Source organism: Felis catus, chromosome A1 (assembly GCF_018350175.1).
Source record: "Felis catus isolate Fca126 chromosome A1, F.catus_Fca126_mat1.0, whole genome shotgun sequence".
In the NCBI taxonomy this organism is placed as follows: domain Eukaryota; kingdom Metazoa; phylum Chordata; class Mammalia; order Carnivora; family Felidae; genus Felis; species Felis catus.
Window position 1 is genome coordinate 92000325 of NC_058368.1, and position 25172 is coordinate 92025496.

General features: G+C 48.3%; 2 protein-coding genes across 7 annotated transcripts in view; one reads left to right on the forward strand and one right to left on the reverse strand.

Annotated features, from left to right (window-relative positions):
* The window catches only part of PHYKPL (5-phosphohydroxy-L-lysine phospho-lyase), a 38941-nt gene extending 19955 nt beyond the window's left edge, over positions 1-18986 (forward strand). For 2 of the 5 annotated variants that reach the window (XM_023254182.2, XM_006927528.5), the window contains 5 exons: positions 12009-12163; positions 12560-12649; positions 14298-14428; positions 15322-15402; positions 18533-18986. In XM_023254182.2, the coding sequence (XP_023109950.1) occupies positions 12009-12163; positions 12560-12649; positions 14298-14428; positions 15322-15371 (426 nt within the window). In that variant the 3' untranslated portion in view covers positions 15372-15402; positions 18533-18986. Of the gene's footprint in view, positions 1-12008; positions 12164-12559; positions 12650-14297; positions 16360-18532 lie in introns of those variants that run through there. The other 3 variants (XM_045057599.1, XM_045057592.1, XR_006597792.1) reach the window with 2 other exon arrangements.
* Positions 16227-22526, reverse strand: HNRNPAB (heterogeneous nuclear ribonucleoprotein A/B). Of its 2 annotated transcripts, XM_023254183.2 has the most exons (8): positions 22314-22526; positions 22000-22231; positions 21059-21227; positions 20257-20415; positions 19923-20054; positions 17930-18047; positions 17139-17279; positions 16227-16837 (listed from the first exon to the last, which is right to left on the reverse strand). In XM_023254183.2, exons 2-8 carry the CDS (start codon positions 22206-22208, stop codon positions 16767-16769), a joined length of 999 nt encoding a protein of 332 aa, XP_023109951.1. In that variant the 5' UTR covers positions 22209-22231; positions 22314-22526; the 3' UTR covers positions 16227-16766. The 2 variants fall into 2 exon arrangements, with proteins under 2 accessions (XP_023109951.1, XP_023109952.1); XM_023254184.2 differs by lacking the exon at positions 17139-17279 and having other exon boundaries at positions 22314-22525.
* Between the last annotated feature and the right edge of the window lie 2646 nt (positions 22527-25172).

Below are 25172 nucleotides of genomic sequence, written 5' to 3' on the forward strand. Positions count from 1 at the left end.
TGGCTATTGGGAGTCTTTTTAGGATTATTTGTTCCAGTTCTGTGAAAAAAATGTCATTGGGTATTTTGATAGGGATCACATCAAATCCATAGGCTGCTTTTGGTAGTATGGACATGGGAATAATATTAATTCTTCCAACCCATGAGCACAGTATATCTTTCCATTTATTTGTGTCATCTTCAATTTCTTTCATCAGTGTCTTACAGTTTTCAGGGGACAGCTGTTTCATGTCCTCAGTTAAATTTATTCCTAATTATTTGTTGATGCAATTGTAAACGGGATGGTTTCCTTAATTTCTGCAATAATTTGCTACTAGTAGATACACAAGATTTCTGTTTATTTTGCAGCCTTCAACTTTACTGAATTCCTTTATGCTAATAGTTTTGGGGTGCAAACTTGAGAGTTTATTATATTGTAGTAGGTCATCTGTGCATCATGACAGTTTTACTCCTTCTAATTTGGATGTCTTTTATTTCCTTTTCTTGCCTGATTGCTGTGGCTAGGACTGTGTTCAATAAAAGTGGCAGGAGGGGGTATCCTTGTCTTCTTGAGGAAAAGCTTTCAACGTTTCACTATTGTGTATGATGTTGGTTGTGGGTTTGCCACGTATGCCCTTTTTTGTGTTTGAGGTATGTTATGTCTGTACCCACCTTTTGTAGAGATTTTATTATGAATGGATTTTGAATTTTGTCAAATGCTTCTTCATCTCTTGACTGACTGGATGATTTTTATCCTTTGTTTTGTTAATGTGGTGTATGTATCACATTGAATGATTTGCAGATATTGAACCATCCTTGCATCCCAGAAATAAGTCCCATGTGATCATGGTGTATGAGCTTTTTAAATTTTTTTTTTCAACGTTTATTTATTTTTTTGGGGGGGACAGAGAGAGACAGAGCATGAACGGGGGAGGGGCAGAGAGAGAGGGAGACACAGAATCGGAAACAGGCTCCAGGCTCTGAGCCATCAGCCCAGAGCCTGACGCGGGGCTCAAACTCCCGGACCGCGAGATCGTGACCTGGCTGAAGTCGGACGCTTAACCGACTGCGCCACCCAGGCGCCCCTGTATGAGTTTTTTTTTTTTTTTAATTTTTTTTTTCAACGTTTATTTATTTTTGGGACAGAGAGAGACAGAGCATGAACGGGGGAGGGGCAGAGAGAGAGGGAGACACAGAATTGGAAACAGGCTCCAGGCTCTGAGCCATCAGCCCAGAGCCTGACGCGGGGCTCGAACTCCCGGACCGCGAGATCGTGACCTGGCTGAAGTCGGACGCTTAACCGACTGCGCCACCCAGGCGCCCCTGTATGAGCTTTTTAATGTATTAGTTGAATTTGGTTTACTAATATTTTGTTAAGCATTTTTGCATCTATGTTCATCAGGGATATTGGCTTGTAATTTTCTTTTTTTTTTACAGTGTCTTTGGGTTAGGTATCATGGTAATGCTGGCCTCATGAGCATAAATAAGTGTTCCCTCCTTTTCAGTTTTTTGGAATAAATTGAAAAGTTTCAGAAAGATAGGTATTAACTCTTTAAATGTTTGGTAGAATTCACCTATGAAGCTGTCTGGTCCTGGACTTTTGGTTTGGGGGAGTTTTCTTTGTTTTCATTTTTGTTTCTTTACTGATTGAAATTCATTACTAATAATCATCTGTTCAGATTTTTGTTTTATTCCTGATTCAGTCTTGGAAGATTGTATGTTTCTAGGAATTTATTTATTTCTTCTAGGTTGTCCAATGTAATGGCATATAATTGTTCATGAAAATCTTTTATGATCCTTTATATTTCTGTGGTATTGGTTGTAACTTCTCTTTCACTTCTAATTTTATTTGGTCCTCTCTCTTTTTTCTTGACAAGTCTGACCAAAGGTTTTTCAGTTTTGTTTATTAAAGAACCAACTCTTAATTTCATTGATCTTTTCTCTTTTTTTTTTTTTTTTTTTTTTTTTTTTTTGTCGTTAGTCTTTATTTACTTCTGCTCTGATCTTTATATTCTTCCTTCTACTGACTTTTGGCTTTATTCTTTTTTTTTTTTTTAGCTCCTTTAGGTGTGAGCTCAGATTGTTTAAGATTTTTCCTGTTTCTTAGGGGCACCTGGGTATCTTAATCGGTTAAGTGTCTGACTTCGGCTTGGGTCATGATCTCACAGTCCAGGAGTTCAAGCCCCATGTTGGGCTCTGTGCTGACAGCTCAGAGCCCAGAGCCGGCTTCTGATTCTGTGTGTATCTCTCTCTGCCCCTCCCCTGCTTGCATTCTCTCTTTCTCAAAAATAAACATTAAAAAATATGTATTCAAGATTTTTCCAATTTCTTGATATGGACCTGTCACTATACTGCCCTGTTAGAACTGCTTTTGCTGTTTCCCATAGATTTTGGAGCATTGTTTTTTCATTTTTGTCACAGGTATTTTCTTATTTCCTCTTTGATTTATTCATTAACTTATTGGTTGTTTAGTAGCATCTTGTTTAGCCTCCATGTGTTTGTATTTCTTCCATTTCCTTTATTGTAAGTGATTTCTCCTTTCACACTGTTGTGGTTGGTAAGTGTGATTTCATTCATCTTCAATTTATTAGACTTGTTTTGTGGCCTTGTGATCTGTACTGGAGAATGTTCCATGTGCACTTATTCTGGGGTGCCTGGGTGGCTCAGTCCGTTAAGTGTCCAACTTCAGCTCAGGTCATATTCTCACAGCTGGTGAGTCTGAGACCTGTGTCGGGCTCTGTGCTGACAGCTCAGAGCCTGGAGCCTGCTTTGGGTTCTGTGTCTCCCTCTCTCTCTGCCCCTGCTTCGCTCACATTCTGTCTCTATCTCTCAAAAATAAAAATGTTAAAAAAATTTTTTTAATGATCCCTTTTATCATTATATTATGCTCTTCTTTATCTCTTATTTCAATCTTTGTTTTAAAGTATATTTTGTCTGATATAAGTATTGCTACCTTTTTGCTTCTATTTGCATGGATTATCTTTTTTCCATCTCTTTACTTCCAGTTTGTTAAGTCTGAAGTGAGTCTCTTGTAGGCAGCATATAGAGGAGTCCTGGGTTTGTTCGTTTGTTTAATTCATTCAGCTACCCTGTGTCTTTTGACTGGATCATTGAGTCCATTTACAGTTGTAGTGATTATTGATAGCTATGTATTTACTGCCATTTTCTTTTCTGCTGGTTTTGCAATTCTCTATTGCTTTTTCTCTTGCTTTCTTGTGCTTTGATGACCTTCCTTAGTGTTATGCTTAGATTCCTTTCTGGGGTTTTTTTTTTTTGTGCATCTATTACAGGTTTTGGGTTTGTGGTTACCATGAGATTCATATATAACAAGCTGTGTATAGCAGTCTGTTGTAAATTGGTAGTTAAATTCAAACTCATTCTAAAAACATTATATTTTGGGAGCACCTGGATAGCTCAGTCAGTCAAGCACTGTACTTTAGCTCAGGTCATGATCTCACCATCCGTGGGTTCAAGCCCTGCATCGGGCTGTGTGCTGACAGCTCAGAGACTGGAGCCTGCTTCGGATTCTGTGTCTCCCTCTCTCTCTCTCTGCCCCTCCCCCACTCACACTGTCTCTAAGGAAAAAAAAATGTTTTTTGGTTACATTTTTACTCTACTCCCCCCCCACACACATTTTATGGTTTTGATGTCACATTTTTACCATTTTATAAGTGGTTGTTCCACTACTTTTTCTATGTTTGCCTTTACCAGTGAGGGGTTTTTTTTTCCTCATATTTCCTTATTTCTAGTTGCTGTCTTTCCTTTTCTGCTTGAAAAAGTCCCTTTAATATTTTTTGTGAAACCAGTATAATGGTGACGAACTCCTAGCTTTTGCTGACCAGGAAATTCTTTTACCTCTACTTATACTCTGAATGATAACCTTGCCAGGCAGAGTATTCTTGGTCATAAGGTTTTGTTAGTTTGTTTTTCCCTTTCAGCACTTTGAATATATCATACCACAGCCTTCTGACCAACAAAGTTTTTTTTTTTCCTTTTTTTTTTAATGTTTATTTTTGAGAGGGAGTGTTCACGCAAGCATGAGCAAGGGAGGGGCAGAGAAGGGGGGCGGACAGAGCCAAACCAGGCTCCTCTGTCCTGGACCCAAAGCAGGCTTCGTGCTGACGGCAAAGAGCCTGATGTGGGGTTCAAACTCACGAGCCATGAGATCATGACCTGAGCTGAAGCTGGATGCTTATAATCAACTGAGCCACCCAGGAGCCTCTGACCTACAAAGTTTCTCCTGAAAATTAGCTGATAGTCTTATCAGCATTCCCTTACTACTTGCTTTTCTCTTGCTGCTTTTTTTCATGTCTTTTATTTTTTTATTATTTCTTAAAGTTTATTTATTTTGGGGGCACCTGGGTGGCTCAGTCAGTTAAGTGGCCACCTCTTGGGTCGGCTCAGGTCATGATCTCATGGTTCGTGAATTTGAGCCCTGCATCCAGCTGTGTGCTCACAGTGTGTAACCTGCCTGGGATTCTCTCTCCTCTTCTCTCTCTGACCCTCCCCTGCTCACACTCGCTCACTCGCTCTCTCTCAAAAATAAATAAAAATATTAAAAAAAAATGTTAAATGTTTATTTTTGAGAGAGAGAGAGCAGGACCAGGGGAGAGGCAGAGAGAAAGAGAGGGAGAGAGTCCCAAGCAGGCTCCACACTGTCAGCATCGAGTGCAGCACAGGGCTCGAACCCACAAACCATGAGATCACGACCTGAGCCAAAACCAAGAGTTGGATGCTTAACTGACTGAGCCACTCAGGTGCCCCATCTCTTGCTGCTTTAAGATTCCCGTTGTCTTTACTTTTTGACATTTTAATGATAACATGTCTTGGTGTGGGTCTCTTTGGGTTCATCTTATTTTGGACTTGTGCTTTCTGGACTTGTATGTCTTGGTTAGGCAAGTTTTCAGCCTTAATTCTTCAAATAGGTTTTCAGTCTCTTTTACTCTCTCCTCTCCTTCTGGGACCCCAATATGTGAATGTTAGTACACTTGATGTTGTCCCAGAGGCCCCTTCAATGATCTTGTTTTTAATTCTTGTTTCTTTTTACTGTCCCAGTTATGTGGTTTCCACTACCGTCTTCCAGATCACTGATCCATTCTTCCGTATCATCTAATCTACGTTTATTCCCTCTAGTATATATTTCCTTTTCCTTATTGTATTCTTCAGCTCTGATTGCTTTTTTATTTTCTGTCTCTTGGTTTAAGTTCTCACTGTGTTTATCCATTCTTCTCCCCAAGTTTGGTAAGCATCTTTCTGACCATTACTTTGAACTCTTTATTAGGTATATTGCTATCTTGATTTTATTTAGTTCTTTTTCTCAGGTTTTGTCTTGTTCTTTGATTTAAAACATATTTCTCTGTCTCATTTTGCACGACTGTCTGCGTCTTTTAAATTTTTTTTTAATGTTTTTACTTATTTTTGAGACAGAGACAGAGCATGCAGGGGAGGGGCAGAGAGAGGGGGAGACACAGAATCTGAAGCAGTCCCCAGGCTCTGAGCTGTCAGCACAGAGCCTGATGCAGGGCTCAAACTCACGGAGTGTGAGATGGTGACCTGAGCGGAAGTCGGACGCTCAACCGACTGAGCCACCCAGGGGCCCCTGTCTGCATTTGTTTCTATGTATTAGGTAGTTCAATTACCTCCCCGTCTTGAAGGAATGGCCTTACATAGATGTCCTGTGGGGCCCAGAAGAGCAATTCCTCCTGGCCACCAGAGCCAGGTGCTCCATGGGTGTTCCCTGCATAGGCTACGTGCACCCTTGTGTTGTGGCAGGCCTGCACCTCCTGTGGGCACACTGTCGGGTGGAGTTGGCCCACTGCCTGGCTGGCATTGCTGTAAGCCTGCTAGTGCGAGGCCCCCAGGTGCCCAGGTTCTAGGCTGTTGTTTGTGGGAACTTATTACCAATTTTTTCTTTTTACTTGCTGTAGGTCTTTTCTTTCTTGAGAGAGAGAGAGAGGGAGGGAGCACACACTAGCAGGGGAGGGACAGAGGGAGAGAGAGAATCTTAAAGCAGGCTTCACGCTGAGCACAGAGCCTGACGCAGGGCTCAATCTCACAACCATCAGATCATGACCTGAGCCAAAATCAAGAGTCAGACACTTAACCGACTGAGCCACCCAGGTCCCCATACTTGCTATATGTCTCTTACATTTTCTGTTTCTTTTAGAGTCGATGTCAGTAGTTTTCATCTTTTAAGAATTTGTGCATTTCATCTCCACTGTCTAGCTCACTGACATACATTTTTTCATATTCTTCCCTTATAATCCTTTTTGCTTCTTTAAGATTGGTAGTGATGGGTCCTCTCATTCCTAATTTTAGACATTTAAGTATTTATCTTTGGCAGTCTAGTTGAGGTTGGTCAATTTTATCTATCTTCTCAACCAACTTTTGATTTTGTTTTTTTTTTTTTTCTGTTGTTTTTATTTCCATGTATTTCCACTCCAATCTTTAGGATTCCCTTCCTTCTGCTTGCTTTTGGTTTTGATTGCTCTTTTGTGTAGTTTCTTAGTAGGGGGGGAGTTAGATTATTCGAGATCTGTTTTCTAACACATGTAATTACAGACATAAATCTTCATGTAATTACTACTTTCACTGCATCCCGTAAATTTTGGCATGTTGTGTTTTCATTGTCATTAACCTGTATTTTTATTTTCTATTTTTTTAATGTTTTACTTACTTATTTTGAGGGGGGAGGGGCAGAGAGAGAGGGAGAGAGATAATGCTAAACAGACTCTGATGCAGGCTCCATCTCACAAACCATGGCATTCATATGTATTTTTAAATGCCCTTGTGGGGAGCCTGGGTGGCTCAGTCGGTTGAGCTCCCGACTTCGGCTCAGGTCCTGATCTCACGGTGCGTGAGTTTGAGCCCCATGTTGGGCTCTGTGCTGACAGTTCGGAGCCTGGAGCCTGCTTCAGATTCTGTGTGTGCCTCTCTGCACCTCCCCCACTCGCTCGCTCTCTCAAAAATAAACATTAAAAAAATTTTTTTAAGGGTCCTTGTGACTTTGACCTATTGATGCACTTGAGAAGACTGTTTATTCCGCTCTGTATGCGTCTGTTAGGTCTAGTTGGCTTATAGTGTTGTTCACACATCTTGTTTCCATGTTGATCTTCTGTGGGGGTTCTCTCAATGACTGAAAATGAGAGACTGAACTCTCCAGTTGTCACTGAGTTGTGTATTTCTCCTTTCAGTTCTGTCAGTGCTTACTTTGTGTATTTTGGGGCTCTGTTTTTAAGTACAAATGTGTTTGTAATGGTCACGTCCTTTGGATAGATGGACTCTTTTGGCATAAGAAACTACTTGTCAATGTTGCTAAGAACAATTTTGATCTGCAAGTCTTTTACTTCTATTAGTACAGCTCCTCCAGCTCTTCTGCTGTTTACAGTGTGCCATCTCCACACTTTTGCTTTCAACCCACTTGTTTTGTCTTTACCAGTGCTCTTCATTTCTTCATGTGAATTTGAGTTACTATCTGATCACTTTTCACCTCAGCCTGAAAAAACACCGTTAGTATTTTTTGTAAAGTAGATCTGCTAGTGACACATTTTTTCAGTATTTGGAATTGTCTTCATTCCCCCTTTCATTTTTATTTATTTTTTAAACATGCAGTTTCTCTAACACATAGTTTTTAATTTTTTAAGTTTTCTTTAATGTTTATATATGTATTTTGAGAGAGAGCACACGAGCAGGGGAGGAGCAGAGAGAAAGGGAGAGGGAGGATCCCAAGCAGGCTCCACACTGTCAGCACACAGCCAGACACGGGGCTCAATCTCACAAACCGTGAGATCGTGACCTGAGCTGAAATCAAGAGTCAGATGCTTATCCAACTGGGGTGCCCTAATCTTTTTCTTTCATTACTTGCAATATGTCACCCCACTGCCCCCGCCCTTTGTGGTTTCTGATGAGGAATCAGCTGTTAATCTTGTTGAGGATCTCTTGCATATGGTGAGTCATTTCTCTCTTGCTTTCAGTATTCTTTTTTTAATTGCGCTATAATTGGCATATGGTATTATATTAGATTCATACAACATGATTCAATTATTTGTCTGTATTCTAAAGTGACCACAAGTCCAGTTAGCATCCATTACCACAGGTATGTTTTTTTCCCCATAAGAACTTTTAAGATCTACTCTCTTAGCAGCTTTCAAATATATGATACAGCATCATTAACTACAGTCACCATGCTGCACATTACATCCCCATGATGTAGTCATTTTATAACTAGAAATTTGTCACCTTTTGACCACCTTCACCCATTTCTCCTACTTTCCTTGTCCTTGTGTCTCTTTCCCTCTCCTCCTCTCCTCCTGGGACTCCCATTTGCAAATACTGGTTTGCGTCATTGTGTCCCACAGGTTGCTGAAACTCTGTTCACGGTTTCATTCTGGTTTTCACACAGGACTATCTCAATTGACAGATCTTCAAATCTGCTGATTCCTTCATCTCTTTGCCCAAATCTACTGTTGAGCCTCTCTGGTGAATTTTTCATTAGTTACTGTGCTTTTCAACTCCATAATTCCCATTTAGTTCTTTTTTGAAATTTCTGTCTCTTGGGGCACCTGGGTGGCTCAGTCAGTTGAGCACCTGACTTTGGCTCGGGTCCTGATCTCACAGTGCATGAGTTCCAGCCCTGCATTGGGCGGTCTGCTGTCAGTGTGGAACCCGCTTTGGATCCTCTTTCTCCCTCTCTCTCTGCCCCTCCCCTGTTTGCACCCTCTCTCTCTCAAAAAATAAACATTAAAAAACAATTTGTCAGGGGCACCTGGGTGGCTCAGTCGGTCAGGCGGCCGACTTCAGCTCAGGTCATGATCTCGCGTGGTCCGTGAGTTCGAGCCCCACGTCGGGCTCTGTGCTGACAGCTCAGAGCCTGGAGCCTGTTTCAGATTCTGTGTCTCCCTCTCTCTGACCCTCCCCCATTCATGCTCTGTCTCTCTCTGTCTCAAAAATAAATAAACGTTAAAAAAAAAATTTTTTTTTAATTTGTCTCTTTAATGATATTCTGTATTTGGTGAGACGTCATTTTCATGCTTTGCTTTTTTAGTTCCTGCAGTATGGTTTCAACTTTAACATACATGCATAACATCTGATTTAAAAGGTTTGTCTAGCGGCACCTGGGTGGCTCAGTCGGTTAAGCATCCGACTTCAGCACAGGTCCTGATCTCATGGCTTGTGGGTTCAAGCCCAGCATCAGGTTCTGTGCGGACAGCTCAGAGCCTGGAGCCTGCTTCAGATTTTGTCTCTCTCTCTGCCCCTCCCCAGTTTGTGCTCGTTCTCTCACTCTCTCAAATACAAACATCAAAAAATAATAAAGTAAATTAAAATTAAAAACATATAATGTTTGTCTAGGAAGGCCACCATCTTGGCTTCCCCAGGGACAGTTTCTATTGATTGTTCCTCACCCCCATGTAGGAATCCTGCTTTCTTCTTTCCTTGCAGGTTTCATAATTTTCTTTTGAAAACTGGACAATAATCCACCAACTTTGGAAATCACTTTCCCTCCTTATAATTTGGTATTTTTTATTACTGTTTGTGTAATGCCTTTTCCGAACTAAGTCTGTGAAGTTTGTATTCTGTGTCACACATGATCTCTTTAGTCTTTGCTTGGGTGGCTTACTGATCATCTAATGATTGGACAGATATCTTAAATATCTTTCAGCCTTTGACAGATGGTTCCACGTGTGTTAGGGCAGGACTTCAACACTCAGCCATGCAGCCTACAACTGTCTCAGCCTTCACTTCCTCCTTCTGCAGGGCCTCAAGATAGCCAGTGGTGAGAGCTTAGAGCTTTTCAGGTCTTTCCTGAAAAGGCAATGGCACAGGGCATGAGCATATCTCTATGTGTATGCATGACCTTCTAGATTCTCCAGGACTATGTCAGAACTTGTTCATTTTTTTTTTTTTTTTAAATGTTTATTTTGAGGGGCGCCTGGGTGGCTCAGTCGGTTAAGCGTCCGACTTCAGCTCAGGTCACGATCTCACGGTCTGTGAGTTCGAGCCCCACGTCGGGCTCTGGACTGATGGCTCAGAGCCTGGAGCCTGCTTCTGATTCTGTGTCTCCCTCTCTCTCTGACCCTCCCCGTTCATGCTGTCTCTGTCTCAAAAATAAATAAATGTTAAATAAATAAAATAAAATAAAATAAATGTTTATTTTGAGAGAGCACGTGCATGTGTGTGCGCATGTGGGGTATGGACAGAGGAAGAATCCCAAGCAGGCTCTGCGCTGTTAGCACAGAGCCCGACGCGGAGTTCCATCTCACAAACCATGGGATCCTGACCTGAGCCACAATCAGTCGGAGACTTAACCACTCAGGCGCCCCTTGTTCATCTTCTGTTGCTCCTCTGGAGTGATCTTGGGGCCACACGTCAACCTATTGTGCCAGTTCAGCATCTTGGCCAGGTCATGGTTCCAAACAAAAGATGCTATAATACATACACTCCACACCTTTTAACAAGTTCATGGTTTATAATACTATACAGTAAGTAGCCTTGGTCCATCCCCTGTGTCCGTTCCACACATAATTTGTTTTGGACGGATTAGAAATCCGCCTCATGGCAGACTCACCTAGGAAGCTTCTTATGCTCTCAAGCATGGGACTCTGCTCACAGATTTTGAAGATGATCTAGCAAGACACCATTACCCATTAGAAAAAAATTCCAAGCCTTTTTGAGGATGGGAGCGCCTGGAATTTTGTAGACAAATGATGGGAATGTGATAAGACAACTACTTCAGAAGAGTCTTAACAGTTTTTTTTATAAAGCTCAACACACATTGATCATACAACCCAGCAGCTCCACTCCTAAGAGAAATGAGAACATACGTTTGCACAAAGCCTTGTTAGAAATGTTCTCAACGGTTTTATTCGTAATAGCCAAAAAAATAAAAAAATAACGCAAGGGGCCATTAACGGGAGATTGCACAGACAAATGGCAACATCCATATCGTGGAATACTAGCACCAATAAAATGAACAAACTGATCCACATAAGACAGGAAATTTTCAAAACCATGTTGTGCAGAAGCGGCCAAGCACAGAAGGGAACATCCTCTGCGATTTCATTCATACATTCTGGAAAAGACAAAACTGTACTGACAGCAAGTGGTTGCCTGGGCCAGTAGTGGAGGGACACAAGGAACTTTCAGGGGGTGGTGGAAACGTTTGGTATCTGCGTTGTGGTGGAGGCTCCACAGGTCTATATACTTGTCAAATTGCACTGAACTATATACACTGGAAATATATGCAGTTTGTTGTATATACACTATAGCTCAATAGTTTTCTTTTTAAGTATGTTTAAAAAAAAAAAATAGTCTGCAAGAGACAGCCTTACTCCTAACTTTCTGTAACACAGGTCCCCACTCAGACACCTGCAAAGCCAGGCAGAGGAAGAGAGTCCAAGCAGTCAGGGTGCCCAAAGGGGACAGACAGCCAGTTCCTGTGTAGACAGGCCAGGTTTAAGTCAAGAATACATATTTACCATTAGCACCTAATTCAAAGCTTTTGATGCCATGCAAGCCACAAACAAATCCTCAGGCCACATGTGGCTTACGGTCCGCTGACTTATGGTCTGCACCCTAAAATCTGTCAAACAGAGCACTGAGCCAAATGACAGAGTGGCTTTTCCTGGGTGTGGCTCCAGCATGGTGCTCTTGACCCTCTCTGAAGGAGGTGATGGGAACGAGTCCAATGCTCTGGGTCTGGCCCTGACCTGGGAGATGGGGCCCTAAAGCCTCTTGACAAAAACCAGCTCTGTGGGAATGACCACTCCTCTCCTCTGATTCTGCCTCTTGGGGCTCCTCCTGTACCCCTGAGGGTGCCTTACCTGAGTTACAGTCACATCAGCACCTGGAAAGGCAGGACAGCCCACGGGGGCTTCAGGAGAACCCCATTTGCCCGAGTCCCCTGAATTCTGAGGGGTTCAGGCCTGTGCTCGTCGCTGCCCTTGGAACGTGGGTGGCAGTTCTGCCCTCATGCTCCCTGAGGCACAGCCCACTTTCCTGAGTATCTGACACGCCCTTTGTGCCCTGGCTCAGTTTGGAGGCAGCCCGGTGTCCTGCGCCGTGGGCCTGGCCGTCCTGGACGTCCTAGAGAAGGAACAGCTGCAGGCCCACGCCGCCTCAGTGGGCAGCTTCCTGATGGAGCTCCTCAGACAGCAGAAAGCCAAACATCCCATCATCGGGGACGTCAGGTGAGGCTCAGGGCAGCTGCTAGGGGCCAAGTGGGGGAGGTTCTTGTATCACCTAACCACCTGGGTTGGGGTTGGGGGGCGGGATTTTTCTCTCTGCTCCACAGAACTAAAGCACTGAGAGGTGCTCTTGTCCAGAATGGTGCTTCTAGGGAAGGGAAAACCAGGATCAAACTAGGCTCGGACCCCCAACCTTTCCTCTGATACCCCTGGGGTCCCTCCCATCAGTTACTTCCTAGAACTGGGTCACCACCCTCTGAGAGTCCCTACGGCACTTAGCCTCCCCTTAGCCTCCCCAAAAGGCCGAGGAACAGCCCCAGAGCTGACAGAGGCTCGGCTGAGGCCCAGGACCGTGGTCCCTTGGGCCTGGCCTCCTAAGACATTATCTTTCTGCTCCAGGGGCACTGGGCTCTTCATCGGTGTGGACCTGATCAAAGATGAGGCAACCAGGACACCAGCAACTGACGAGGCCAATTACGTGGTGTCCAGGTATTTTTTCTTCAGACGAGTTACCTTTGCAGCGTCTAAGGCCCTGACCAAGAGCCTCCCTCTCACTTCTGTTGTCACCGTGTTCCCAGGCAGAGTGGGCACCTGGGCCTGAGCAGGGAATGGTCCACCCATCTGTGCGCCCCCTGGCTCTCCAGCCAGGGAAAGCAGCTGCATCAGCTCTGTGGCCCGTGTGTGGCTGCAAAAGCTTCAGATGGGTGCAGGCCATTCCCAGCCTAGAACACCAAAGCCACAGGGCCCAAAAGTCACACTTCTCAGACCTGGGCTGCCGGAGGGGAAGAAGCTTCTCCAGAGCCACATCAGGGACTGAGACAGAAGCAGACTCAAGGCTCCCTGTCCCCCAGAGCAGTGGGTTTGAGATGGACAGGTGCAAGGCATCTGGGTGACCGCGCATCTCCGGACTCCCAAGTCTCCCACCCCAGCCCATCTGCATGTTCCTGCACTTGATCCCATCCAGGACCTGAGCCTCAGGACCCTTCCCCTTGCTACTCCCTTTCTATCACCCTTCCCTACTCCTACCCCTTTCCCCCACCTTGAGAAACCCTTCTGGTGTGTCCCTATTCAGTGTGAAATGCACATTGTTCGATTTTGGTAACCCACGAACAGTAATGATGTAAAAATGTTCTCCTCCTCCAGATTTTGAGACTGACCCCTTTTTTGGGGGGTCCCGGCCCCGCCGCCTCTGCTGGCTGGGCACACCCACCAGTTCACCCACCACACCTCCTTTTCCCCCTCCCCCCACGGAGCCTCAGAACCCAGAAGCTGTGGGAGGAGGGGGCCAGACCTGGAGCCAGGCCTGACTTCTTCCACCTCACGCAAGTTCTCCAGTTCAGGGAGAAAACTGGAACCAGGGGCAGGTGGTGTACCCACAGTTGGCCTGCTTGTAGGTGGCACAGCCAGATGTGAAGTATGGACCTTGTTCTTTCTAGTACAACCATAGTCCATGCCAGGAAGAACGTATGGAAGAAAGGAGCCAGAAGGCAGACTGAGGACACAGTCTGTTCCTGGCAAGACTTGAAAATAACAAAAGGAATAAAAAAAAGAATGGAAGTGGGGGTCAGAGAATGTGAAATAACCATCAGCTCAGTCTCCTTTCTGGCCAAATCACCTTCCTAGTTTAAAAGCTGTACATGTGAGATATGAAGGTTCTTAGAAACTGGTAAAACTAAGGGTGAAGTCATCTCCCTAAAAAGAAATGGAAAATTAAAACTGCATAGTCCTCTGGGATTTCAAGATTACTTACGGGAAGAAAACAGAAACAAGGTTGGCAGGGAAATTACGAAGCCAGGTAAGGGAGTATGTCGGGTTCACTGTACCAGTTTGTAACACCAGTAAGTGCAAGGATGCTTGCTGTCTACATCGTAGCTGTGGTAGTCTTGGCTTAGACAGGAACTCCGGGATGGACAAGGTGAGGCCCCTGCCCTGGGTGGGGGAGGCAGCAGACTCAGGAACAGGTGCAGGGCACCCTAGGTAGGAGCTGTTCATGCTGGGCTACAAAGGGTGGGCAGGTAGGTGTTTGGGAAGAGGCAGCCAGTCCTGTGTCCTGGTGGGAACCCACCTGTGGCGGGGCTCCAAGGGTAGTGTGGCTGGAACCCGGGAGAGAAGGCTCTGCCATATCCTGTCCTCACAGGATGAAGGAGAACTACATTTTGCTGAGCACTGATGGCCCAGGGAGGAACGTCCTCAAGTTTAAACCCCCGATGTGCTTCAGTGTGGACAATGCACGACATGTGGTGGCCAAGATGGATGCCATCCTGACAAGTAAGCTGGGAGCCCAAGGAGGGTCTCTAGAGCTCAACCTGCAGCCAATAGCCAGGACATTCCAGCCTGCCCAGGAAAGGGGCTCAACAGCAAGCCAGGAGTCTTTGAAGAGACGGAGGGAACAAGGAGCTGAGGTGTGGAGGGGTCCCGGAAACCCAAGCCACCCCTTTCCCTGGCTGTGCCTAGAGGGCCTTCCTGAGGAGCAAGTAGGCAGGAACTAGGGCACTCACCATCCTGCCAGGGTGGCACTCATGCAGACACGGGACAAGCTAACTACAATGGAAAACCCCACCATGGATCAGTAAAACCATGGAAGGTAGATGGCAGGAACTTCGTGCCTTACTTGAAGGCTAGGGGACCCTCAGCTGCAGAGCTATTGGAATGAGATTTGTAGCCAGGACTGATTAAATGCAAAAGGAGATTCCTCTCCACATTCCCAATCCCACAGGAACATCAAGGTCAGTCCAGGGTGTCCCCTAAGTGCACTTACAAAGCAATCTAGAATGCACTAAGGCAGTGCTGTGTGTGTAGGGCTGGGAGGAGCAACAGTGGGCAAAGTAGGCAAGATCCCATCTCCTGGTAGACATGAAAGCAGCCCCACAGGTGGCCCCTCACCTCCCCCAGCAGACACAACTGGAGGTGGTGTGGGACCCGCCGTAGGGAGTGTAATCATGGGGAGCCCAGGGGAGGAGAGGCTGACTAGCTAGCTTAGCTTTTGTGTGTAGGGGGCGCTGCAGTTGAGCCTGAAGTCTCAGGAAAAATGGCTTGGTGGCCCATGTACATGGGGCAAGGGGCCAGACAGGCTGGTGGGCTCGATGTCCAGAATATCAACCAAGAAGCTTGGACACTAGAGAAAGGTTAACTTGTTTGGGTGCCTTTGTGATGTTTTTCAGACATGGAAGAAAAGGTGAGAAGTTGTGAGACACTGCGGCTCCAGCCCTGAGGCAGCCCTGTGGAGTGGTGTTCTTCTCTGGGTGAGTGGGCTTTGCTTCTCGAGACCCACACCTGGGTTCTTTGCCATCAGCGGTGGCTCCTTCACTCAGAAAGCCAAAGCTTTCTCTTAACATTTTGTTCCAAGTGATGTTCCCTTCCCCCAGATAGGCTTGAAACAATGGGCCCTTTCCAGACACCCTGCCAGAAAAATCTCCAATACTTGCATTTGATAGCTGACATGAGAAAGCAAGAGTAGCACTTTCCTCCTAGAAGTAGCCAGTTCCTTCTAGAAGTGATGGAAAACAAAATTCTTTTTTACCAGGCTTCATCCATCTAGGGCCCTAGCCCACTGCCGCCTATTGCAGCCAGCTAGTCTCAGGCCTTAACAACCAGCCTGATTGGGCGTCCCAATCCAGGCAGCGGACCGGCTCTGCCAGGGCAGGGTGGGCTATACTACACCACCCAGGAGGGGACCCTCGTGTCCAAATCGAGCCGGCTCCTATGACACTGCCTTGGTCTACGGGACCATACTGTCCTCACTGGGAGACGGGATCCTATTTTCATTGGCAGGGTAAGGAGAGATGTCTGAAGGTGCCCCAACGTCCTGCTGCGCTGGGGCATCCTTCACTGTACCACCTTCACTCCCTTGAACAGCTGCCTTCACTCTGAATCACTGAACTTTTTTCTAGAAGGGCAGGGCCAGATCATTAAAAGCAGCTGAGCAGCAGTACCCTGTGGCTGACAGGCTATGGCCGTGCCGGACAGGACTGCTGTTAGGTCACGGAGGGTACTGGAGCTTCGAAGGCTCAGGAGCACCTGGCCCTTCCCCGCTCTCCTCCACAGCACACCCCACACTCACCCAGGCTTTGGGGGTTTTTAAATTTTTATTTCAAAAGCTTGGATAGCTTCAATATCCAGGTCGTGGCAAAATCAGGACACGTGTAAAATACCTTACAATACATTAGATTCCCAAAAGGTACCAAAAAGTACAGTAAAATTAACACTTCCATTAACAGGAAATGTATGACACAAATAATATAAAATTAAAAGGTGAAAAAAAGGTGACACTGGTTTCCTAAGATACAGTTTACTCTTTACAACCAGGGTCCACAGGTCCAGGCTGCAGAGCGGCAGCAGGAAGCAGACCCTCCAATCTGGCTCTGGGTAACCCGGGAATAAAATCAGCCCATAATGCCGCTCTGGCCTCAGAGACCCCACACGCTGCCTACAACAACTAGAGCTCTGGAAGTAGTCAACAGGAGAGTGATTTCCAGGGGGGAAATTTTAAATAAGATGCACATGGGACAGGCCATAGAAAGTATGCCAAGTTAAATTTGGTACATAATTGTGTTCACTCAATATCCAAACAAAGCGTGTGCGATCGGTCGGGCATCCTGCCGAAGCCTCAGTACGGCTTGTAGTTATTCTGATGGCCACCACGTCGCTGGCTCTTCCCGTAATTTGTACTACCCTGACCTAGGGACAAGAACAACAACGATAGCAGCTACGACTTACTGAGCGTTTACCCCTGTGCCAGGCGCTTGACATGCATCCTCGCCGGAGCCTACAGCCCCGTCCGGCAGGGGTCTGTCCGTGCCCCACCTTCCTGAGGCCCAGAAGCTCAAGAGCTCAAAACCGGGGAGCTCTAGTGGCCGAGCCGGACCACACACAGCCCAGCCTGTCCGACTCCAAAGCCCCTGCTGCCAGTGGCCCCTGAGCTGTCTGTCCTGCCTCCCAGGGTGGGTGAGCAGACGGGGCCTCCCTCTCTCCTACTTACTGTAGTCGTAGCCGGGGCCGTAGCCGTAATAGCCATAGGGCGAGTAGTCGTAGCCGCCATAGCCGGGCCCGTAGCCCTGCTGGTAGCCGTAGCCCTGGTTCCAGTAGTTGCCGTAGCCCTGATTCCAACTCTGACTCTGACCTGTGGGGGGAGCGGGCACAGGGGCCCGTGGACCATTTAGCACACGCAGGAGCTAGGATGGAGGAAATCCTGCCCTTTGGGTGGCGGGGCTGCTAATGGCAACTCGGGAGATAGAAGCCAAGGGACTGCCGTCCCAGTGTGGAGGGCCCCAGGCCCGGCCCTGCATCTGTGACCCGAGCCTGTGAGCTGCAGGCCGGGATAGGACTGAACACTGACTTCACTCAGGGCAAAAGAGATAGGAGCTCACTCTCACTCGATCTCCCTCTCCTCACCCCCACCCTCCCCGGCAGCTCGGCCTTAAAAAGGATGAAGTTCAGGCTTTGGAGTCAGAGGGGCCTGGACAGAAGGAGGTAAAGCGCCTGGCACAGCCCTGCCCTACCTTCTGCCCGCCCACCCACGGGTGTACCAAGACTCGGGACAGCCGTGGAGACAAGTGCACCCTGTGCCCCCCACCCCTCCAAATGCAACGCAATCGCCCCTCTGCCCTAGGACCCCAGGCCATGAGAAAGCCAGGCTCTTCCATTCCAAGCAGCAGCAGAGCCGATGTGACTCGCCCCGGTGCACCATGCCCCGGAAGCCAGGGTGAGCCCTGAGATAGGCACAGAAGCTCCACACAGGCAGGGACCCTTCTTCATCCGGGTTCCACTCACCTCCGCTTCCGCCACCACCGCCACTGCCTCGGTTCCCTCGGTTGCGGTTCCCGCGGCCCCCAGAGCCATACTGCTGCTGCTGATACACCTCTTTGGGCTGGGCCACCTTGATTTCACACTGAAAGCAGAGAAGACAATGGGTCAGGCCACCATGACAAACTCCGGGCAGGGACTGTGGACAAAGACCTTTGCTGACAAACCTTCAGATAGCCACCTGCGACCACCTGCCCCAAAACAAAATATGCTCAAGTCGGAAGCCACGTGTAGGCTAGAAACTCTCAGGACCACAACTAAAATCTAGATAGACCAGAACTTACTAGGGTCTTTGGCTGAAACCTTTCCCCAGAGAACTTACTGGGGATGATAGATACAACCCCAGGCCTGCTGATGGCTGCTCAGGGGCAGCTCTGTGTCTAACTGGGAGGATGGACAGCGAGGCCAATGCCAACCCAGTGTAGCAAGATCCCACATCAAGGGTCAAGTCTGATGCCAGCCTGGTCCTACTGGGCAAGGGGGGTGAGAGGTGGCTTCCCAAATAAGAAGCCTTATAGGAGAAACAAAAAAAAAAAGAAACCACCTTTCTCAATTTTTTTTTTCTTACAGAAGAAACGAAGCATCCCACTCAAATACACTGAGGTGGTGACCTTCAGCTTGGAGGATGAAAACCACTGAAGCTCAGGACAAGGCTTCCCTGAGGCCCTACGGCTCCACCCCCACCTTCCCCAACCACTGGCCTATTGTCAAGAAGGGCCAGGAATCTGTGTCCCCTTAGGACGCAAAGAATCCTTTTTTTTGCTCAAAAATTTGCCCACTGTGTGTGCTATGAGAGTCCAGGACCTCCCAGTGCTCCTAATTAAATCAGGAGTTTACTTTTTAAAGAAAATACCTGGGCACATATACCTCCCTAATTAGGACCAAGAAAAAAAAACATAATGTATCACCATACAAGCATACTCTCCCTCAAAACTCAAAAAAATTAACAAGCTACCCCCTCAAATGATGCCATCTGATGTCTTCTGTTGAATTAAAATGCCAAATACATTTATTTCAGAACCCACTACCAGTTATAATTTACTACCTTACAGACACTTCCTATCCAGTTCACAGTTAAGACACAGAAAAAAAAGACCTCTGTGTCATTCATTGTCCACCGGAGGAACAATGAATGAGCGAGCTCTTACCCAACTGCTCCTAGGACTCAACATCATTTAAGGGCCCAATCCTGAATCCAGTCTAACTTCCCAGCCAAGATTAAGACTTCCAGAAGCCCCACCCTACCCGTCCCACCTTATCTGGCTGCTCCTGTGGCTCAGGGCCTGCCACACCCTGCCACAGCAGGCCACACCCTCAACTGCCTCCTAAGCCACCTGGAGAATACCTGAGACAAACTACCTCTGGCCTGACCAGAGTTCAGAGGAAAGGGTTGCAGTTCTCCCTGCACAGCACTGAGCTCATTTAAGGTAAAACTGGCCATGGATGCCAGCTCACTGAAACCCTGGGAGCTTTGGAAAGAATCTTCATCTGGGGTGGGAGTTCACTAAACCAGCATCCAAAGGGGGTGGAAGTGAACAAAGATCTGTTTGTGGCGAGACAGGAGATAATAAGCTCCAGAGCAGTAAAAGACTTCACAGGGAACTGCTAGATGACAGAAGTTCTAGAATCTTCTGAAACCTTAACTACAGGCCCTATTCGCCTCAGACTACATTCAGAACACCTTGACCTCTAGCTTTCAATCAGAAATCAAAGGGGCTACTCAACACCCTCTACCCCACAGAAACCACCCTTTCTCCTTCCTCCCACACATCCTGTGTTTCTGCCAATTCTACCGGCCTAGGAACCCCCTGAAGGGCAGGACCATCTGCCCCAATCAGGAAAGCAGACGCTACAGAAAAACAGTCGGGTCAGACTGCCCTAGAGAGTCCACCTCCTAACCCACACCTGTAAAAGCCAATTCGCCAGCAGGTGGCCAGATACAGAGCTCGTGACACCTTACCTTACTTCCACTGATGGTGTGGAACTTTTTCTCCAGAACCTTCTTCACAGGTTCCTCTTCTTTGAAGGTGATGAAAACAAAGCCTCGTCTTTTGTTCGTTTTTGGATCCATTGGAAGCTCAATGGCCTCAATCTGTAAACATACACAAAGCTCAGAACCAACACCTCTTCCCACCCCAGGACCCATAGGGAACTCCCAGGAGAAAAGACCCACAAAGGCCAGAATGAACAAGAAGCCTTGCTGAGGACGGCTAGAGCCAGCCAAGGCTGCCAAGAACCCGGAAGACCACAACCTCAGGGCAACCAGCAGACAGCTCCCTGAGTGACACACTCACCTCCCCAAACTCGCCAAAGTATTCTCTGATCTTCTCCTCGGTGGCTTCAGGATTCAGACCCCCCACAAAAATTTTCTTTACCGGGTCCTTCTTCATGGCCATTGCCTTTTTGGGGTCAATGACACGGCCATCCAGTCTGTGTTCCTTCTGGTCTAGGACCTGTCCCAACAGAAGGACATTAGGTTCTAACTCAGCAGCATGACCCTGAACAAGGCCCTTCTCTTTAAGACACAAAGACCCCAACACTGGTACACAAAATGTGTATGTCCCCTCCAAACTCTACACCGAACCTGACTTACCAACTCAACTTCTCCAAACTTCAAGTATAGCTACCCCCCCATCACCTTCCCTGCCCAGTCTCGGTTTAAAGCCGGTCTCTTTCAGGAGTAAAGCAGCAGTATCTAGAGTATAGGTTGGAATCCACCCCTTTCTAGCTGTGTGAGCTCTTCTACTTAAACTTCTGAGTCTGTTTTCTGCAAATTGGGCCTAAAATAATGCCTTATTTCATAGCAACCCTGGACTGTTTTCTAATCCCCACAATAAAGCATCTGCTTCAGCAATGCCCAGAGTAGGCATTAAAACATAATAAACACCAGCTATAATCTTCCTGGACCACTCTAGTCCATACCCATCGCTCTACCCAATCTGCATTTTTAATTCCTTCAAAAAAAACAAGAAAGTTCCTCACCTCTGCTGTTGCCAAAGCCCTCAGCCACTTACAGCACACACAAACTAATCACACTCTAAGAATGATATCCTCTTAGATACACTTAAGAGTGTTGACATCAAATACGAAGCTTACCTTCTCCACACTGGCTGCATCTTTGAAGAGGATAAACCCAAACCCTCTTGACCGGCCAGTGTTGGGGTCCATTTTTATTGTACAGTCAACGACCTCTCCAAATTTGGTAAAATAATCCTTTAGGTCCTTTTTGCTGGTATCCCAGCTCAGGCCACCAACGAACATTTTTCTGAAATGGTAAAGACACGTGCCAACAAGTCTTACAAGAAGCCTTGTGATTTTAGAAGGGCTGGCCCTGACAGAACCTTCACTGTAAGGGTTGTAAACAAGGTGGCCATCCGGTCAAAGATGTACCCTTAATGTCCCCAAGGGAGGGTACTGCCCTTGGAATGTACTAACAAATCTTCACTACCCTCCCAAACAACCTTGACCCTAACGGAGCAGCCCCAGACTGGGCAAAGAAGAGCACTCTTAGCCTGGGCTAGAAGCCCCCGAAACACTCATAACTGGAAGTCTTTTGACTACCAAGCCAAGTACCAAAAGGCTGCCGTCCCTGCCCGTCCTCCCCACCCTCGAGAACTCGCCCTCAAGGAACTCGAGGCTTCCGGGGGCCGGAGACCGCGTTCAGACCGTGACTCCGCCCTCCGCGGGGTGGGGGAGGGAGGCCGCCGCCGGGGCGCGCGCCAACTCCGCCCACGCAGCCCCGCGGAGCCCGAGGCCGCCTCGGCCCCGGGTCCGAGGGCACTATCCCCCCCCACCCCCCGCCTTCGGGCCGCCCGCCCCCAGCCCCGCGCGAGCGGCCCCGGGGCGGCGCCAAAGTCGACCCAACAAACTCCTGCAAACTCCGGCGCGAGCGGCGGCGCGGCGGGCGCAGCGGGGCCGGGCGGCGGGCCGCGAGCAGGCCCCGGCCTCCCGCCCGCCCCTCCCCCCGCCGCGTGGCGCCAACAAAAGGCGGCCCCGGAACAAAGGCGGCGCCCCGGTCGGCCTGCGGCCGCACCTACCCCGCGTCCTCCTCGTTCTTGCTGGCGTTGATCTGGTCGCCCTCGGCGCCGTTCTGGTTGCCGGCCGGGGGCGCCGCGCTCCCGCCTCCAGCGCCCGCCGCGGCCCCGGTGCCCGCCCCCGCCGGCGACTCGCCTTCGGGGGCGGCCTCGTGTCCGTTCTCGGTGGCGCCCGTGGTCTCCATGGGCTGCTCCTCACCCGCTTCCGACATGCTAGGCCGGGGCGCGGCGGCTCCTGCAACGAGCGACCACGGCGCGTCAAGGCCGCGCTGCTCCCACCCAGCTCCCGCCCGCCGCCCGCGGGCCCGGCCGCTCACCTCGCGCCGATGACGCCGCGGGGCCCGCTCGTCCCCACCCGCAGGGAAGGCGCCGCGGGCTCGGCCGCGCTCACGCCCGCGCTGCCGGGCCTCGCCTCCGTCCGCCGACGGAGCTGCCGCGACCTCGCGTCCCCCTCCTCCGCCGCGCCGCACGGAGACCACCGATCAACACAGCTCGCTCGGGCCCGCGCGGTGCCGCCGCCTGACAATGCCGACTCGTGGCGCTCTTTATAATGCCGGGGCCGGGCCCACCTCGCAACAAGGCGCATGTTCATTGGCTACGCCAGCCCGTCACTCAACCCCGCGCCGGCGTCCCATTGGCCTCAGCGGCGCGCGCACGCTAAATCCGGGCGGGCTTTTGTCCTCATTTTAGAACCCGCGCGAGCCAGGGCCTTGCGGAGGGTTGCCGCGGCGGAGCGGGACCACGGTCTTGTCCCGAGCGAATGGCCGCGCGAGCCCAGTGGCCGAGGGGCCCGAGACGGTCTCTTCTCTGTGAGGCTGCAGTCTCTTGCCCCGATGCGCCCCATCCCAGCACAGTAGCTTCGGCCACTCTTATTTTCCCAAAAGAGGAAACTGGTCTCTAGGAAGTCTCGCAAACCAAGGTCGCTTGGCTGGAAGTGGCAGAACTCGGGCTGCCGAGATGGGCCGCCCAGGGTTCCCCGAAGGCCTTCCGCCAGGGCTCGAAGGGATTGGGACGCAACTCGCCCTCCCCTTTGACCTTGGTGCCCTCACAAGTCCCTTGCTCCCGCCCTTTCTGCTGCTTCCCCCAGTGGCAGAAGCGGACAGGGGGTGGAGCCCGCCGAGCGTCTGGTGCCAGTGGTGTTCCGGCAGGCAGGATGTGGCGGGAGAAAGGTTGGGACCATGGTCTTCTCCAGTCTTATGTCGTCCGGCAGCACCTAGACGATAAGCGTTGTTTTTTATACTTCGTATTAAAATTTTTCACTTAAGTTAGTTCATTTATTTCTGCTGAAAAAAATTTTTTTAAGTTATTTTGACAGCGAGCGAGCACAAGGGGATGGACAGAAAGAGAGGGAGAGAGAATCCCAAGCAGGCTTCACGCTGTCAGCACAGAGCCCGAAGTCAGGCTTGAACTCACCAACCCTGTGATCATGACCTTTGCCAAAATCCGAAGTCGGATGCGCGACCAACTGAGCCACTGAGGTGCCCCTGAAATTTATTTTTAAGAGAAATATACCACTTCCCTGAAATCACGAAGTTGGAGGCCGGGAGGGATGGTTCTCTTTTTCCAATATACAAAACCCCTTAACTGGATATTCTTGACCACCAAACTTGAAAGGCCTGCGTGATTTCTGTTAATCATAATGGGTGACCAGGCCCCAAATGGACCAGTATTACAGCCTCTGCAGCCTGGGGATTGCCAAATGACAACAGAGCCCAAGAAGCTGACATTTCCTCCCTGAGTTTCTGCAGCCAGGCCCGGTGTGGTGAGCTGGGGGTTCTGTTTTCTTATCTAGTCTGCTAACAACCTTCTGGAAGGTGATACCATCACAAATTATATGGAAATCCAGAGCTGAGCTGTGGCCCAAAACTCACTCCCTTATCCAACCAGCCAGTGGAGATGCACTGAGAATGAAAAATGTGACAGTTTCCCATTGGGAAAAAATAATGGACTTCAGAACATCTGAAGATTTGGTCACCCAGCACTGGATTCCCCCAAGGTATCAACCAACTAGAGCAGCAGCCCCCACCGACCCCCCCCCTCCACCCATCCAGATGAGCAAATACCTTCTGGGTCACCCCAGGGCCCAGCTGACTGCTTCACTTTCTGGCTATGTTCCACAACTGGAATTCACATATCTCCGTAAAACTGTGGTCATGTCATTGAAATCTGATAGTAAGGCTTGCAGGAAGACCTTAACAAACTCCCCACCCGACCTCCACCCCAGCCTGTGCCCACCCACAGAAATAAGGGTCAGGGATGTGGCTCACAGGGAATGATGGACACAGCTGCCCCAACAGTGAGGATAATACAGGCAATGAAGTTCAAAGTCAAATAGTCTAAATGCAGCCACACAACGTAACTAATGATGAGGGCATACATTCACTTAATCTCCTGCTCTTGTCCACATGGATTCCTTTAGCACATCTTAGGAAACACTTTCCATGACATGTCAAGTCTGAGGATGACAACATTTGGACAGTGCTTCACAGTTTGCAAAATGCTTTCCCCGACATTACTTTATTGGAGCTTCACAATAATTTTTGTGTGAGGGTATCCGTAATTTATACAACAAAACACGTGAAATTGCATCTAAAATTGTAGCCGCTGGGGCACCTGGGTGGCTCAGTCAGTAAAGCATCAGACTCTTGCTTTTGGCTCAGGTCATGATCTCACGGTTCGTGACTTCAAGCCGGGCACTAGGCTCTGCACTGACAGAGCGGAGCCTGCTTGGGATTCTCTCCCTCTCTGCCCTTCCCTGGTGCTCACTCGCACTCTCTCTCTGTCTCTCTCTCAAAATAAATAAATAAACTTTTTTTTTACTTTAAAAAAAAGTTCAAAAAATAAAACAAATTAGATCTCATATCAGATTACATTTTTCTGAGGCTCAAATGAAGCAATGACTTAGAACTTATAAACTCTAAAGAACTGCAGACAAGAGGGGGTCGGTCTCAGCACAGCATACTTTCAGGTTGCCTCCAAGGGTGTTTCTGACTGAGGCAGGGCACCTGGCTCTTTGGAAGCAGCAGGAAGTCCCTTTGATCCGAGGATCCCACTCTTGTTATTGGGTCCCAGTTATAGACCCTGAGCAGAGGACATCTTTTTTTTTTTTAATTATTTTTTTTAATTTTTTTTAACGTTTTTATTTATTTTTGAGACAGAGAGAGACAGCATGAATG